General features: G+C 42.3%; 1 protein-coding gene across 2 annotated transcripts in view; it reads right to left on the bottom strand.

Annotated features, from left to right (window-relative positions):
• Positions 1-9,137: 9,137 nt before the first annotated feature.
• The window catches only part of LOC110315904 (multidrug resistance protein 1B), a 69,774-nt gene continuing 60,559 nt past the window's right edge, over positions 9,138-18,352 (bottom strand). Inside the window, exons 26-28 of one of the 2 annotated variants that reach the window (XM_021189847.1) lie at positions 13,432-13,638; positions 11,190-11,336; positions 9,138-9,714 (exon numbers count right to left, since the gene is read on the bottom strand). In XM_021189847.1, the coding sequence (XP_021045506.1) occupies positions 9,514-9,714; positions 11,190-11,336; positions 13,432-13,638 (555 nt within the window). In that variant the 3' untranslated portion in view covers positions 9,138-9,513. The remainder of the gene's footprint in view (positions 9,715-11,189; positions 11,337-13,431; positions 13,639-18,352) is intronic. The other variant, XM_029535436.1, reaches the window with a different exon arrangement.

The raw sequence follows: 18,352 nt of genomic DNA, 5'->3' as shown, positions 1-18,352 counted from the left end.
TCTGCCTCTTGGCTAAAGATGTAGGCCCAAAACAGGGCCTGTCCCAGAAGATGTGTTGCCTCTGCAGTTTATTCACTCACCTGCACAGACTAGCCATCGAGGGACCCTGGACACAATATGACTCTTTCACCTGCTCTGGCAGACAGAGCCCTCACAGGTGGCCACCTTTCCTCTGGCGAGGAAGGTGCCCAAATTTCTGGAACCTGAAACAGGTCTGTTCCAGAAGCTAGGTTGCTTCTGTCTGTCCCAAAGCTGTGTAGCTTCTGTGGTTCTCACTCTCACCAGTGCAGACTGGAGCCTAGGCATACCAGAGCAATGATGGCTTCCCAACCAGCGCAGGCAGTGAGAGCCCTTTCGGGCAGACACCTCTCCTCTGGTGGGGAAGGTGCTCATATGTCTAGAGACAGAAAGGGGATCTTTCCCAGAAGCTGTGTTGCTTTTGCAGGCCTCCCTCTCCCAGTCACTCACTGGAGCAAAGATGGCAAAGATGGTTCTCTAACTGGCTCAGGCACTTAGAACTCTCCCGGGCGGACACCTCTCCTCTGGCGGGAAAGGATGTCTGGAGCCAGAAACGGAGTCTGTCCCAGCTGCTATGTTTCTTCAGCAGGCTGCCCTTTCCCCAGCACTGCACCAGGAACAAAGATGGCTCTCCTACCAGCTCAGGCCTTGAGACCCCTCCCAGGCGGACACCTCTCCTCAGGCAGGAAAGTTGCTGGATGACTGGAGCCAGAAATGGGATCTTTCCCAGAAGCTGTGTTGCTTCTGCAGGCCGCCCTCTCCCCAGCAACGCACTGGAGCAAAGATGACAAAGATGGCTCTCTTACCAGTTCAGGCACTGAGAACCCTCCCTGGCGGACACCTCTCCTCTGGCGGGCTAGACTTTCATTTCTAAATTAACCTCTGCAATGTATATCATCATTAATAAAACTATGAGATTATGAGATTAGGAAAAGCCACCAATTTTCAAAACAGACTAATGTGCTCCAAGGAATGCACAAATAAGGACAAACACTGCAGATGTGTGCACAGACTTTTCAAGCTTTAGAGCTGAGGTTATTTTCAGAATGACTACATGGGCCATTTATACAACATCCTTTGTTTTTTGGAGACTCAGCAAGTATTCAGTTTGTTTAGTCACATGAGTGGATAGTTAAATGGTAAGTATAGCAGTTATTCTGAATTGAAATGTTTCAAAATTAGTTCATCATGTGTGAATAAATAGTATGAGTTTATGGACCAAGCTCTTTCCACCCACCCCCACCCCCACCACTCTCCATCTCCCCATCCTATACCTCCTTCTCCTCTCTCTCACACACACACACCCCTAGTCTCCAAGAGAATGTCCCCAACCCACCCCCTGCCTCCACCCTACCAGACTTCCCCACTCCCTGGGGCCTCAAGTCTTTCAAGGATTAAGTGCATCTTCTCTCACTGAGGCCAGACCAGGCAGTCCTCTGCTGTGTATGTGTTTGTGTGTGCCTCCTATCAGCTGGTGTATGCTGTGGAATGGGGAAGTAGCTCTATGGTAGATCCTTTGTCTACCATGATGGAGACCCTGATTTCAACTCCCAGTGCCCCCCCCCCATAAATGTTTTAATGGTCTCAGAATTAAGTGTATGCAAAAGACTAATTCCTAAATAGAAAATGATGAAGAACATCAGGACGTTGTGTTTAGCCCCCCCCCCCCACACACACATTTCAGCACTCCTTTCAGTACTCTTACAAAGGAAATCTTTAAAGTTTGCTTTTCTAGCCTGAGCTATCAGTCAGCCCGAGGATCTGAGTTCAGTCCCCAGAACTCACAAGGTGGAAGGAGACAACTTACACTTACAAGTTATCCTCTGACCTCTCCATGTGTGCTTTGGCATGTGTGCAACACACACACACACACACACACACACACACACACACACAATTATTTTTAGATTCAAACTTAAGGTTTGCTTTTCTACTTTTACTGACCATCTCCACCATTTGGCATGCCTCTCCAGGTTGTGTCTCTGTTCAGAAATCTGGGCTCCCTGACACCAGATGTTTTAGCCTAATGTGGTTGAATATTGCAGTTTCTGGGATTTTCAGACACGCAGGTAGTATTATCCACAGTTTGGTTGAAACTGGTACTTTCTCAAAACAACATGGAAAAATCCACGGTGAGTTCTGCCTGAGTCATCTGTTTAAACTATAAAGAGTGGGAGTAATGGGGTCATTGCCCATGCTGACCAAGATTATTTCCCAGTCATGCTTACATTGACCCTGTGCCTAACAAAAATGTGATCCAACCCCCAGAGATCAAGTAGAGGGTGTGACTGTGTGTCTCCTACAATTCATGTGATATATATATATATATATATATATATATATATATATATATATATATATAAATATAATTTCTGACATTTCTGAAGCCAATACACATTGTAGACTAATCATGTTCCCTCTAAACCCCCATTTGTCCCCGTTCCCCACTCCTCTCAGGCCCTTCCTTCCCCTAAACAGGATGTTTTGCATATCACATAGTTGAGGAGTTACAATGAGTTTTTCTAGGAATGCAAACATTATCATACTCAAACTCTGAACAAGGATGCCACCACTGTAAAGTGGCCTAAATATAGCAATAGAACAGTCCCAAGACAGACAATTGTTGTTCTTTTCCACGTTCCCAACTAAAGAGGAGGAGGAGCTGTGCTCCCTCCAACTTCCTGTCCCCTCCTCTCCTGCCCCACCCCTCCACTGTCTATCTGACAAATATGAACCCCAACTCCTCCCTGAGATAGCCCTCTTCAAAACCTACAATACCTTTCGTTTTTTATCATATCCTTTAAATTTTATAAAATATTGTAACAATAAAAATGAGTATTATAAAAGTTGTTTGATATAAAACATCAATCAATTGAACAGTCTTATGTATATGCTTGTCTACAGCAATACTGAAAATATATTCGTTTTTCTCAATATAAATTTTAAATAACTCCAAATATATTAACTGTATATTTTAAAATAATATATCACTATTAGTTTTGTAATGAACATAGATAAAGTTGTTTTGTTTGTTTGTTTTGTTTTTAGTAGAACTTAAAATCTTGGCTCTTAGTGTGGTACAAACACAAAATAAGGACAATTTTTGGACGTTGTAGTTCATTGTAATAAGGCTGTACTTCAATGTCCCTCATATCACCAAAGGATTTTACCTCCATAGTAGATAAGCTAAGAGTTGACAGTTCTGCTGCATCAAGGAATGAATTGTAGGCACAATTTTTGAGTACAGATTTCCTGTTATGATCAAAGCTTGAGTGATTGAGTGATTGATCTGAGTGATTGTCATCATTCTCAGCACTCAGCAAACAGGTTACATTCATCTAAGAAATGGTGTGTGTATTAAGATGGTCTATCCAATGAAGTCATTCATCAACTGTTTCAAAGAAGAATGGTTCTGCTTGGAGGGTGGCACAGACGTTAGGTGAGGCTAAGATTCTGGTGCATCGGCTGCTGTGATTTTGTAGGGATCATTCTTGGTATTGTGAGTTCTGTGAATCTGAGCAAGTCTACAATGACGTCTAGCTACTACTACAGTTTCTTATAGAATAGTGTCATTGCCTTAAAGAGATCTTAGATGCTTTTTCTATCCTGCTTCCCTTCCTGTTCATACTTGGCCCCTGTGGTTTTACAATGTGCATGGCTTTGCCTTACCCAAGATGTCATATATGAGAAACCTACTATGTGCACTGTCTCAGGCTGGTTTCTTTCTCTTGGTTTGCATTTTGGTCTCCCCTTTATTTTTCCACAGCTCATTTCTTTACAGTGCTCTTTATTGTCACAATGAGTGGATGGATGCACATAATCAATTTATCCAGTCACCTTCTGAAGACTAGTTTCGTTTCCTGGGAAGCTTCGCAACCCTCCAAGCACGCCCAGATGTGATGTCTCCTCTCGGCATTCCCCTTCTCTTCACAGGCTTGCGTCATGACACCAACACATCACTAAGTCTTAAGATGAGAGCTCCTTCTCTCATTAGGATGCTCCCAACTTGCACTTGATTGCTAAGTTAATCAATACCAAATAAAATCTTGCTTTCATCTAAGACAACAGTATTCATGAAGATCAAGAAAACTGTGGACTAAAAGGCAATCAACATTTATTTTTGCTGTGTTCTACATAATGGATCACCCTAAGTGCTTTTATTATATTTAGTACCTAAGCAATTAAGTAAAGCAGCTGGTGAAATAAATCTATTATTATTATTATTATTATTATTATTATTATTATTAGAAATAGGGTCCTTGAGAAATAAGTAACTTGTCCAAGGAGCCACAAGTCAAAAAACTGATGTCCTAAACAGAAACTTGGGCTTCTCTGACTGTAGAGCCTAGATTTCCTCTGCCACCAAGCAGCAATCAATGAGAGGGAAATACTGAAATCTGGCTGCTCACAGAGAAAGGGGGAAAGCTCTCAGGTTTCAACTCAAAGGTCACTTGTGCTCCACACTGGCTCTTTTGAAAGAGTCTGGGCGAAAACATTTCATCGTTTATCTTTGTCCCTGAGCAGAGGTTTCTCTTTGCTCTCCTAATTTCTCCAAGGACAGAGAGAGGTCCTTCACCTTAGTGTTTGACATTCCAAGTGGGACATAGTAATGCCATTGTGGAAGTGTCCCAAGACAATCATTTGTCTAATTGCCTTTCCCCTCCCAGAAAAGCATGTCATTTTGTTTCATTCAACAAATATTTGTACTGAGGACTTTCGGTGTGCACAGCATTGATTGAACTATCAGGCACAATGTATGACATCCACCTGCCAGAATCCTCTAGTGTTTTGATGGCCAGGACTGTTGAGGTATATGGCATGCAGAACCTTATTGATTCTGGTTACTCAATGGCTTGAAATGCTTAGTGTTTCCGATCACTCGTAATTCTATGGACTGACTGGGCTCAGTTCTTGTCTCAGAAACCTGTGGGCAGACACCAACTGAGGCTGCAGCTTCTGGAGTACGTGACAGGCCTGTCCACGTGGCTTGCATGTGATGCTGGCTGAGTACCAAGGACTGTGTAGGTCACATAGCCACTTCACAGGACTTTGGTTTCTTCCCCTAGGAAGGGGCTTTGGTTTAGAGAGCAGGGGTCATCATCACAGCTTGCGATCTTGTCTTCAGTTGAAAATAACTCTAATTGTCATGTTGTCAGGTGGGGCTTGCAGGGTGAAGATGGTCCCTGTTCATGTGCCAGGGCATCTCATGCCATGTGCCTTGCTCAGCACACTCTAGCCATGGGTCAAGGTCTTGATCTTCAAGTGCTCCTCACATCCTCCTTCCTCTCTCTTCCCATTCCCACTGCTTCTAACTCGTTTTTGAGGAGCTGTCTCTGTGTCTCTCAGTGTCTCTGTCTTTCTGTCTCTGTCTGCTTGCCTGTCTGTCTGCCTGTCTCTATATGTGTCTGTCTGTCTGTCTGTCTGTCTGTCTGTCTGTCTGTCTGTCTGTCTCTGTCTCTGTCTGTCTGTCTCTGTCTCTGTCTGTCTGTCTGTCTGTCTGTCTGTCTGTCTGTCTCTCTCTCTCTCTCTCTCTCTCTNTGTGTGTGTGTGTGTGTGTGTGTGTGTGTGTGTGTAGGCAGAATTTTAATATTTTAGGTAAGAATGTTGCTCTGTCTTTCGTTAATTTCCAGAAAACCTGACACAAGGGCAGAGACAAACAGGACCAGAATTCAGTATTTATTGCCCCTTTGCTCTATGCCCAGGGGTTGCCAAGCTCAGCAGCACAGTGCTGTAAAGTGATCCTCCCTTTGAAAGGTCTGCAAACCTGGAAGCACCAGGGTTCTGAGCTGAGTAAGCAAAAACTGGATTTTCATAAAAGGACTTGTTATGGGATCGGAAGACAAATGGCTGCTTTGTCTATCAGAACAGGTTGAAGCGTGACTTGGCTGGAATTCTGAGGCTAATTGATGCTGGTGAGTCAAATGGAGGGCCATCGTTGTTCATAGCTGTGCATACCTGGATAATTTTTTGAGATGGAACAAGAGAAATCAAGCCCAGGCTAGAAAAGGAATATACTCACCAGATGGTACACATTGTAGCCACCTGTATTTATTTAGTGGGTGTCCTGAGGGCCTGTATCAGTCAGGGTTCTTTAGACAAATAAAACTTATAGAATAAATCCAAATATGTATACAGAAAGTGGGTTTATTAGAGCGGCTTAGAGGCCGTGGTCTATCTAGTCTAACAATGGCTTTCTCCCAATAGAAAGTCCAAGAATCCAGTAGTTGTTCAGTCAACAAGACTGGACATCTCAGCTGGTGTTCACCATACTCTGGAATCCTGAAGAAGCAATCCCCAATATCAGTGAAGCAAGAGCCAGGGCAAACAGGCAAAGAGCAGAAGCCTTTTCCTTCCTTGTCCTCTACATAGGCTGCCATGAGATGTGGCCAGATTTAGAGTAGGTCTTCCCACTTGGATTTTTCTGAATTTAAGGTAAGTCTTTCTACCTCATGATCCAATTAACTAAAAATCTCCTACAAGTGTGCCTAGCGACTTGACTTTTTAGTTAATTCCAAAATGTAGTTGACAACCAAGAATAGCTGTCACAGGACAATGCCTTAAATACCTGTGTCCATGTAAACAAGTTGTTAGCTCTGTTAGTCACAGCCACATCTCAACAAAACTTTATCTCTCCTCCATCATGCCTAACTAGTCTAATATACATGATATATTATATAAAATACATGATAATATCATATATGATATATTATATCATAATATATAATTAAACATTATATTATGCAATATATCATATTATATAGTGTGATATATGTGATATACATATTATATAATATAATAATATAATATGATATATTACATGTCATGTATCATTTGTTATATAATACATAAAATACATGGTATATAATATATAATGATACATTATATAATAATAAATTATACTATATAATAATAAATAATAATATATTATTATAATATAGAATATATATTCATCTACTCTTTGTTATATTTGAGGAAGCTGTGTTCTTTTTGTGTCTTTTGCTTATTCTCTGGTCTTTGCTTCACTCTACTAACTTTGTGGCTTCTTGTTTCCCAGGTCTGGATGTATACTGTTGGGTTGCACTGTGGGATAGTGTTCATTATTATTAACCCTCTTCTCGCCCATTCTGCAGAGTTTGGCACTGGGTCAGGGACTCAAGCATCCTATGTGAGTTCTTTCACCACTGAGGAGCATCCACAGCCCCAAAGTGTCCCCTCTCAATGCTGCTTCTGTTTATAAGTTTTGGGCTGTTGTGTGCCTATTCCTATTTGGTTGAATAATTCTGAAATACATTTTCCATTCCATAGAGCATTGTGAGGTCTCTCTCCACATATTTATACTTTCTATGGCTTGTTTTTTTGATTTCCAGTTGTGTTTCATTGTGGTCAGAAAAGATAACAGTTCTCGTTTCATTAAAGTATATTGAGATTTGTTTTGCTGCACGACATAAGAAACAATCTGGAAAATGTTCCACGTGCTGATGAAAAGTTTATTCTGCAGCTGTTTGAGGAACAGTCCCATGAACACCTTTCAGATTCTGTTGGTCTGGAGTGTAGCTAACTCCAAAGTTTCTTGACCATTTTTTTCTTTTTGGTTTGATTTGATGTGGCCAGTAAAATAGGGTGTCGAAGTCTTTCATTATTATTTATTAGATTGCCTCTGTATTTATATATCTAATAATGTTTGCCCTTATATTGTTTCACGAGGTGAACATAATTTTAAGTTGTCAAATCTCATCATTTGGCCCCTACAGTGTCACCCAGTGAGCCTCCTGGTCCCTTGTGGTTCTGTCTTTGTGTCTATTTTGTACAAAGGTACCTGGCCCTGGGTGCTTTGGGTGGTTATGGGTACAGACATCTTGGTACACCCTTTCACTTTCACTTTCACTTTCAGCCTCTGGTTTTTTACTCATGAAGTGATTTCTTTGTTGAACTGGTTTGTGTCTTTTACTTCTAGCAATTTAGTTCATTACATTCACGGTTTCGAATGACATAAAAAATTTACTCCTGCTTAGTTAATTTTGTATGCTGTGTAATATATGAGAATATATATATATTCCCCCTCTCTTCCTCTCTCACTGAGACAGGATCCCACTATGTAGCCCAGAGTGGTCAGGGCCTCATGATCCTCTGGTCTCAATCTTTTGAGAGCTAGAGTTTTAGACTTATGCTACCTTCCCTGGTTTAAGTAGCTTTCAGACATTTTTTCTGGTGTATTTTGTAAGGCCCTACTGGAGGTGATGGACTCTCTGCATTAGCTTGTCTTAGGTTTTTATTTTTATTCCAAATTCTCTTGGCCTACAATAATTCTGCTAAGAATCTGCTGCTAATCTTATATACTAGGTGATGGCTGACAGGTTGATTAATAAATTGTGGGCTTCATTGCTTCATGTCATGTCTACTTGGGGACCTACTGTGCTCCTGGATGCGTACCCAAGAGAAAAGAGAGTTTCAGTTACTGTTTTATCTGGGTGTCCAGATTTAAGCATTCCTCAAGTTGAAAAGAATTCACTGGGTTTAGAGGTGGTAGCAGTCGAGCATGCTCCCCTGGTGGAGAAATCCTGAAGCTGGCCAGCACTGCCACCTGCTGCTCTTTGTCTTGTTTTGTCAACTGTCCCCAAGTATCCCTTCATCTTACTCTGAGAGTCCTGAGCTGTTGGTGGCCACCACTGATGTTTCCTGTCCTGTTTGGGAGCTTGTTGGTGCTAGTGTGACTAACCTGGAGAAATCACAATGTAGACTCCCGGAAGCTTTCTGAAGTGGGCTTCAAACCTGTCCCTCCTGACCTTGGGGACTTTGCTATGCACTCTCTTCCCTGTTATGGGGAACAGGGACCACATTTGTAGGCATGCTTTCTCCTACTCCCTGGGCTTCTATCCGTGCAGGGTTTGAGAGCAGCCAGTAAGGCCATGTAAAGCTCAGCGGACAAGTCTGAGAGGCAGCATTGTAGGTGGCTTTGTGAGGCTCCATGTGAGAAGGCGTCCCGAGTGGAAATTACTTAAATTACTTAACAACCCCACAAAGAATAGAGAGGCTCTTAAAATCGACTTTTCTGAAGGCTGAAATAATTTACAGCACCCTATTTGGAAGAATAGATAAATTCATGTGCATAACAGACGACTCCAATTATATGAAAATTTAATTTTATAGGCAATTTAAGAAATAGTGTTTTTTACAATCTTTATAATCATTTAAGAAAGAAGGGTAGAAATTAAAAACGTAAACAAAATTACACATTTTTTTTTAAAAAAGACTATATGTTCTCTTATGAATCACTTATTGCAATTAAAAACACGGCCCTGTTTAACGATGGTTTTGTTGTTGTTGTGGTGGTGGTGGTGGTTTTTTTGTCGATTTTGGTTCATTTAATTACGAAGTCTCAGAAGGCTTCTCATCTTGATGAAGTTAGCTTTAAACAGTCCTCGCCTTTTAACTTTGGTTTGGTGCCATGTTTAAACACCAATATTAAAAATACTTAGCACCTCAGATAGTCACAGCTCAGGAGCGCTTTGCTCCAGCCTGGACCATTGAGAAATAGATGCCCTTCTGCGCCAGCAGCTGCTGGTGGGTGCCTTGCTCCTTGACCTTGCCGTTCTCAATCACCACGATCAAGTCTGCGTTCTGGATGGTGGACAGGCGGTGCGCGATCACGATGCAGGTGCGGCCTTCCCTGGCTTTGTCCAGCGCTTCCTGGACAACCTGTTTCACAATTGCATCAAAGAATTAATGATTAAAAACAGGCCTCTTCCTGTAATGCCCCCTCCAGAACCAGACCCCGGGATTTATCTACTATGTCCTCTTCAATTGTGTTGTTAAAACTACAAGGATTCTATCTCATGTAAGCCAGAATGCCAAGAGAACAAAGGACAGCATATGCTGGCCCTGGGGAGGAGAAAGAGCCCTCGGGCAGCTGGCAGGAATGAGAACTGATCATCAACTATGGAAATCAGTGTGGAAGGTCCTCCAAGCAAAAACAGAATCATAATCGGCTGTACCTGTGCCTGGGTATGTACCTAAAGATTCCAAGTCACAATACCAAGGGTATCAGCATATCTGAGCATAAACATTATCTATCACAGCTACCATATAAAAACAGGCTAGATGCACCCGAACAGATGAACGAATAAAGAAAATGTGGAACACATACACAATGACATTTTATTGTGCCATAAGGGAGAAGTAAATGGTGTCATTTGAAGGAAAGTGAAATTGGAGATACCATGTTAAAAGAAATGAACCAGACCTAGAAAGACCAATGCCGCGTGTTTTCCCATAGGCAGGATTTCTAGTTAAAGGTATATATGATATAAACATAGAAGGGAGACTCTGTGGTGCTTGTAAGGGTTCAAAGGGAGAAGAGGAGGAGAACAGAGGACAAGGAGATGTAAGAAAGACAAAATACTGTGTTTTCTCTCTAGGCATAACAATAACTACGTGCTTCACATTTATAACATATTTTTAGACTGAAAATAGAAAGGGAACCATTCGGTGGGATGATGGATGGAGGAAGGAAAACAGGAAGCAAATATGAGGAGAATAAATGATAAAAACATATAAAATATAACAAAGTCCATTATTTTGTGCAATAAAAAATTTAACAAACTGCAAAAAAAATTGAACTATAACATAAACTGTAGAGACTAAGGGGTTTACCACATTAAAAAAAAATGAATTCTGAGACAGAAGGTATCTAATACTGTGCTAAGGGCAGTAAGTACACTCTATCCAACCATTTAAAAACACTCATGCGCCTTGACACACAGCATCCCTCACCGGTCCTGCAGCCCAGCTCTCCAGCACGCGCAGGAAGCCCGAGCACCAACATCTCTTGGCCATCTGCCTTTCAGATAGCTCAGCTCTTAACCTTCCTCAGGCTGCAAGGCAGCAGCAGTGGCTGTCTTAGGGCACTGTCAGCCTCCAACTCTCACCTACAGCTCCCGTAGGCTGCTGCAGAGATGTTGCCTGCAGGAGCAGACTGCTGCCAGCATGCAGCTGGTAGGCAGAGCACCCTGGAAAACAGGGTCCATGACTAACCTGCCTCTTCGCCCTGAAGGTCTCCCGAGTCCTAGCTGCAGACTTGTAAAACTGCACTGGGAGCCACCATCAGCAACAACCAGCTCTCTGGAGCCGTGTTCTCTTCTAAGGCCGAGAAAGAGCCCAACTGAAATCCTTACCTTTTCACTTTCTGTATCCAGAGCTGATGTTGCTTCGTCCAGAAGTAAAATGTGAGGCTGTCGGACGAGGGCGCGCGCGATGGCGATGCGCTGCTTCTGCCCACCCGACAGCTGAGTGCCTTTGTCTCCTACTCTGGTGTTGTATTTCTGTGAACGGAATTTGGTCGTTAGGGAAACAGGGAAAAAGAGCTGATGGCAAAGCACAAAACGCAGTTTGAGCATAGCAAATAGGATAATTAGATAAATGATTTAGAGGCTAAAAATAGGTTCCCAGAAAGCTAAACAAATTAGGGGAAAGCTCTAATTGGGCGGTTTAATATTTCTTTTTGAAAACAGATATCTGGGCTCCACAATTATATCCTTTAGTGTAAATAAGCTCAGCTTTCTCTGTTCAAGAATTTGGCGAGTCCATTATCTTTCATTTCCTGTTTTTCTTGTATTTGTAACAAAGATTGGTAGGAGAAAGGAAATGATTTGAACAGCTGCTCACGAAAGCAGAAACATCTTGTCACCAGCACGGGACACCCTCTGCGTGATTAAACCAGCCAAAGAAATCCTTAGGAAACCCCCCACCCCTGTCTGTGTGTATGTGTGTGTTTCTATTAGATTATCTTCAAGATTTAAACAATTTTGTGTCGAGGAATTCCACTAAGCTTAAAACAGATCCTTCTTTATCAAAGTCTAGAGTCAAACCATTTCCCTATCATCTCAACAGCAGAGAACTGTCACAAATTGTTATACACAATGACAAAGACATGGCCTATAGATGGTGTAACATCAGAAAGCAAGAGAGGATGTTACAGCATGTTTAAACAGAGAGCATACTGCCTATTATTTGTAGGCCCGTGGCAGGTTAGAATTAGTCACACACAGAGCTCTGATTCTTCTGACTTTGTAAAACCCATGCTCTGTATAAGGGTGTCATTCTTATTTATTTTGTTCGGTAATTCCAGTTCTATGGTGGGCAGAGCAAGGCCTGCGTCTGTGGAGGAGATGGGCTCTGGTGAGGATGGAAAGATGCTTGGAACAGGCTCCTGAGCTACTGCTGCCCCAGCATCCAGCGCTCAGATGTGTCCTGCCTCAGATGAGTGCAGGGCCAGACCACACTGATCAGTGATCCTTCCGGAGAAGATGGTGCAGTTACCTCTGCAGGAAGGAGGAGGACACAGGCTGGAGCAGAGTAAGGCGGAGTCTAGGACTAACTACTCAGAAGCAAATGCTTAGAGAATGGCGCTTAGCGTCAGAGTGATGGACCAGGAGGAGTCCAGAAAAGCAGGTCCCTTGGGAGCTGGCTACTCTGCTGGGTCTTCTATTCTGTATCACTGTCACCAGCGGTTTAAATAACAAGCTGCTGGGCTTGACTGACCCATTTTTGTTCTTTCTTTCTTTCTTTTTTCTTCAGAAGAGCTAATATAGGAACTGAAAAAAAAAATCTGCTTTTCTACCAATTTCTAGGGGAAGAATTCAGGCTTTGACAAGCAGTGACTCTCATTTAGTAAAGGGGTCTATAGGCTTATACTTTGAGTGTCTCAGCCTCAAAAGTCAATCACCCATGGCTGGACTACACTGAGGAGAGCAAGGGGACCAATCTCCTTCCAGGTCATGGGCTCAGGAGGAGCAGTTATCTGTGGAAGGGCCACGTGACAAGGGATAACGTGGCAAGAGTCAGGGCCATTTGTTCATGCTCCCCTTGCCCACAAGGCCTCTGCCATCTCGGCTGGTCTGAGGCTATCAAATCCTATTCTATAGAGGGCATTTCCGGTAATAGTAACTTTACAGGTGATAATGGAAGAGGGTATATTATTTGGGTAAGACTTGGGTCTGGAGAGATAGGTCAGAGGTTAAAAGTACTGGTTGCTCTTTCAGAGGACCAATTTCCAGAACATACAGTAGCTCACAACTGTCTATAACTCCCTTCCCATGGTTTCAGATGCCTTCTGGCTTCTGTAGACAACAGGCCTGAGTGTGGTATACAGGGCACACATGCAGGTAATACACCCATACACATAAGATTAAAAACAATAAAATTAAAATAACTAAAAGAGCTTAAGATAGAGTGAGCAGTCTTATTTACCAGTAAACTTAACACCTTGCAGGCAAAGGAGATGTGGACAGATCTGTGGATGTATACACACGTGGATTTGTACACACGTAGATCTGTACACACGTGGATGTGTACACATGAGGGTGTGTTTTGGCTGCTAACGTTTCTTTGGGAATCTCAATCTAGGGAGAGACATACATCAGGCAGCGAGTCGATGAACTGGTGGATGTTGGCCTCCTTGGCCGCCCTCACAATCTCCTCATGAGACACGACTCGGCTGTTGTCTCCGTAGGCTATGTTCTCTGCGATGCTGCAGTCAAACAGGACTGGCTCCTGGGACACAATGCCCAGGTGTGCTCGGAGCCACTGGACATTCAGTTGCTTTATTTCTTTGCCATCTAGAAACTGAAAGCAAGGGTTCGCAGATCAACTTCAGGACCAGCACAATTCAGACCTACCAAAATCACCACCATTACGTCATACTGTAATACTGTGGGGTTGCCATGAGACGAAAGAAGTCCTGCTTATTTTACTTTTGATTTTTAAGGCTTATTCAAGAATTCCATAACTGTACACTTCGAGGAAGTACCCATTTCTCATGTTTTAACCCTGTTTTTTTTTCCTTTTCTTTCTTTCTGTTTTTCTTTTTGATTTACATACTAATAAGGAGAAAATTGACCCTCCTTCCAAAAATATCCATGTCCCAATCCCTTGAAACTGTGAATGTATTTTAGCAAAGAGGCATTAGAGTAGCACATTGTATCATGTGCATACATTAGATTGCTAGTAACTGGCTAACTCTAAGATATGGTGATTGTCCAGATTATCTTGGTGCAGCCAGTGTATTCTTAAGGTTCCTAACTGTGAAAGGGACAGGAGCAGACTATCCTGAGGTATGTGGCATGAGAAGCCTTGACCAGCTACTGCTAGCTTTGAAGATGGAGAAAGGAGCCATGACTTAGGCAAAGTAGAGCAGCCTGTCTCTTGTCGTCTCAAGAAGGTGTGCTACACTACCGTCATTTGTATTTTAGCACAGTGAGAGCTATTCTAAAGGCTCAAAGGCTTATAGCAGTGTGCATGTGTGTTCGTGCATGTGTGTATGTGTGTGTGTGTGTGAGATAAAGGATGTTCAGATAGACCAACATATAGAAGGATTCATAGTATATTCAATGCTGAACCAAGAGTAAGAAAGAAAAAGCCACTTTTCCCCTACATCACTGGTTCTCAACCTATGGGTCACGATCATTTTGTGGTTGAACAACTCTCTCACAGGGGTTGCCTGAGGCCATCAGAAAACACAAATATTTACATTACAATTCACAGCAAAATTACAGACGTGAAGTAGTAACAAAATAACTGTATGGTTGGGGTCACCACAACAAGAGGAACTGTATTAAAGGGTCATAGCATTAGGAAGTTTGGGAACCAATGAGTTAGATGCGTGGGAGCTGGGGAGACCCCTGTATAGACTTGCTGATAAAATCCTTTTCTGGTACAGATATGCCAACTAAACAGATCGCTTTTTCAAAAACAAATGGCCTTCAAATGAGAGAGGTGTTAATGGCTTCTGAAGAAGACCCCAGTATCCCAGCTTTGGAGAGTCAAACAACGGTGCTAAGTGTAAACTGGTTCATCTATGTTCTCTGTGTACATTGTGAGTAGCTGGGCATCTGGCATAGCACTGGCCAGAACTAGGAATGCCACAGGAATGCATTTCTACTTGTGAGCCTGGCAGTTACATGGATAAATGGCATACCATGACCTTGCGGGTACCAAGCTCTGTTGCCATGGGAACCACTCTGTGCATCTACTCTCCTAGCTTTCTAAACATTTTAAAAAGTCAAAGTGCAAAATAAAGAATGGGGGGAGGCAGGGAATATCATGTGACAGGCACAAGCCTACCACCCCAACGCTAGGGCAGCGGAGGCAGACCACTGGAAGGTCAAGCCATTTTGAGCTACATGTCAAGTTCTAGACCAGTTTGAACCATGTCGCAAAGCTCTATCTCAAAACAAGCACACAAGCAAGGTATCCATCCATATTGGAGCACAGCTATGTGATCTTGTTAGAATGAGGGAGGATCGTAACTTAGAATTGGAAATTTGAAGAAATAATCCTTAAAGAAGCTTATTCTATGTTTATATTCCTGGAAGCAAAACATGTTATCACATAGAATCACAGGCAAGTCTGAATGGTTCCTGTAAGTTTTAAGAAATTTGTACATTTCACCAAATACAATAAAACTCTTGGCCCTAATTATGTAACTGTAAAGCACACAGGTTTGTGAACTATTTAAACACACATTGGCCCAAGAATCCTTCCTCTAAGAAACACATGTTTGGAAGCCCAGAATGTAAAATACTTTCAAGTACAGCTTCCGTGGTAGAGGCACACTCGTGGTCTGATGGGAGACCCAGAAATTCTGTAGAATTCATGAGAAAAGCTCACAAGATCCAAGCCCAAGCGAAGGCCTATCTCGGAAAGTAACACTTGGTAAGGAATAATGTAAGTCTAATGAAGATAATTAGCTCTTTCTACGACAGCCTGCTACACCTACTGTTCCCTAGTACAGTAATTAAGTGCGGCATATGTATTATTTGCATATGTATGTACTCTGAAATAAGGAAAAAATGTCAAGGACTGAAAACATTTTAATTTCTGAGATAAGCACAATGCACGCACTTTCTTCTTTCTCTTCACAACATCTCTTAGGGTCACTGTGATCTAAAGGGGACAAAAGACCCTGACTGTGGTGCCTGGGACAGACTGGAGGTAGAGAAATGCAGGCCAGGAGCAGATGCAAAAAGCTAGGCTGCTAGGGCTTTCAAGTACGTGTAGATCCTGGCACTTGAACTCCCTCTGGGAGGGAGGGAAGGATGGAGGGAGGGAGGGAAGGATGGAGGGAGGGAGGGAAGGATGAAGGGAGGGAGGGAAGGATGAAGGGAGGGAGGCCAGGCTGCAGTCAGGAAGTGCTCCCTCTTAAGTCACTTGCCAAGAAAGGAAGAGCCTGCAATCTAAGATTTGCGTGTCTAGATTTTGTTATTATTATTATTATTATTATTATTATTATTAATTTGCTTTTAAAATATTCCCCTTTTTTTTTTCTATTAGAATGTATTAATCTATAAAACTACTGTCCCTCTTCCTTTTTGTCCATCTTCTACTTTGATGTTCTTTTTAACATTATATCTAACTTCTACATACAAGAGAAAAATCAGTTTATATAACACTTTGCTCTCCACAGGGTGCTCCTACAGGTGGGTGGTTAGGGATGTTTGGCTGGGACTAGATGTAGCTGAGCAACTGAAGTTGAGGGCAGGGGGAGAGGTGTGGAGCTAAGGGCATGCTTCTCCGGGCGGGAGATAAGTAACTCCAGCAACTCTGCCAAAAAGGCAAGTTGAAATTGAACAACTGTGTGTGTCTGTGTTTTTCATCCTCGGAGCCAATATTCTCTGGGCAGAGGCTGGTAGCGAGGTCTGTTCCTGGAGCTTAGGTGGGGTAGCTAAAGCTACATGTTACAGGTGCTATCCCTTACTTGCTTTCTAGGACATTGCAGTTGTAATACACATTGAAGTTTGAAAGCCACCGCTTAGGTCAAGGTCCCGAGCAGCAGCAGTGCGGTGCAAAGCTTATTGTCAGCTGTAAGAGTTTCCTGATTCCAGGGTGGTCCTTAAAGTCAAATCCTCTTTTCATTTCTTAACACTGTCATAGAAGCAGGGGGAGGGAGGATGTGATAGGGTGTGTTTTGGGGAGGGAGGGAAACCGGGAAAGGGGAATAACATTTGAAATATAAATAAAGGAAATATCCAATCAAAATGCACTATCTCCTCTAATTGCTTTGAATGTAAACAAAGGCCTTTTAGAAGAGTGGCTCTCAACCTTCCTAATGCTGCGACCCTTTAATACAGTTCCTCTTGTGCTGACCCCAATCATAAAATTACTTCATTGCTACTTCATAACTGTAATCTTACTACTGTTATGAATGTTATAAATCATAATATAAACATAAAATAATTATAAATAACAGGTTAAGAACTGCTCTTTTAGAGTTCTGTGCTCAAATTTTAACACCAAAACTTAAAGCGCAAAATCAGAACTCAAAAAAAAAAAAAAAAAAAAGAAAAAGAAAAAGAAAAAGAAAGAAGCACTGTCTTTAATAAAGTAAAAAGGTGTAAAGCATTTATAACTTATAAAATAAACTGAGTATACTGGTTGGTTTTGTGTCAACTTGACACAAACTAGAGTCCTCAGAGAGAAGGAGCCTCAACTAAGGAAATGTGTCCTGAGATCCAGCTATAAGGCATTTTCTCAGTTAGTGATCAATGGAGCAGGGACCAGGCCATGGTGGGTGGCGCGATCCCTGGGGTTCTATAAGAAATCAGGCTGAGCAAGCCATGGGAAGCAAGGCAGTAAGCAGCACCCCTCCATGGCCTCTGCATGAGCTATCGCTTCCAGGATCCTGTGCTGTTTAATGTCCTGTCCTGACTTCCTTCAGCGGTGAACAGTGCTATGCATGTGTAAGCTGAATAAACCCTTTCCTCCCCAACTTGGTCTTTTTTTTTTTTTTTGTCATGGTGTTTTATTGCAGCAATAAAACCCTAACTAAGACACTGAGTAAAATATGGTTGTTTTTGAATAGTTATTGTGTAGCAGTTCTAAAAGCTATGGGTACCAGACTGAAAAGTCTCCACTCATCGTCATCATTGAGGGCAGCCAGGATCTCTTAGAGCTGATGGGAATCGAGGTTTGGGTCACTGTCTTATCGCTGCAGTGGCTATAAGTGGCTCTGAGGATAACTCAGTGCATACAGAATAACAGTTTTCTGCTCTAAGTTGTGTCTTTGAACCGTTTTTGCTATATCCCGCTACATTTATTTAAACTCACAGCCAAAGCATGGATCAGTTTCCCCCTTTTAAAAATATTGATTTTATTGGAGTTGGGGAGTGTAGGCACATGCCTTTAATCCCAGCACTTGGGAGGGAAAGGCAGATGTATATCTGTGAGTTCAAGGCCAGCCTGGTCTACAGAGGTAGTTCCTGGACAGCCAAGGCTACACAAAGAAACCCTGTTGCAAAAAAAAAAAAAAAAAAAAAAAAAAAAAGAAAAAGAAAAAGAAAAA

This window comes from Mus pahari, chromosome 2, assembly GCF_900095145.1.
Source record: "Mus pahari chromosome 2, PAHARI_EIJ_v1.1, whole genome shotgun sequence".
Lineage (NCBI taxonomy): Eukaryota > Metazoa > Chordata > Mammalia > Rodentia > Muridae > Mus > Mus pahari.
This window is presented reverse-complemented; position numbering and strand designations above follow the sequence as displayed.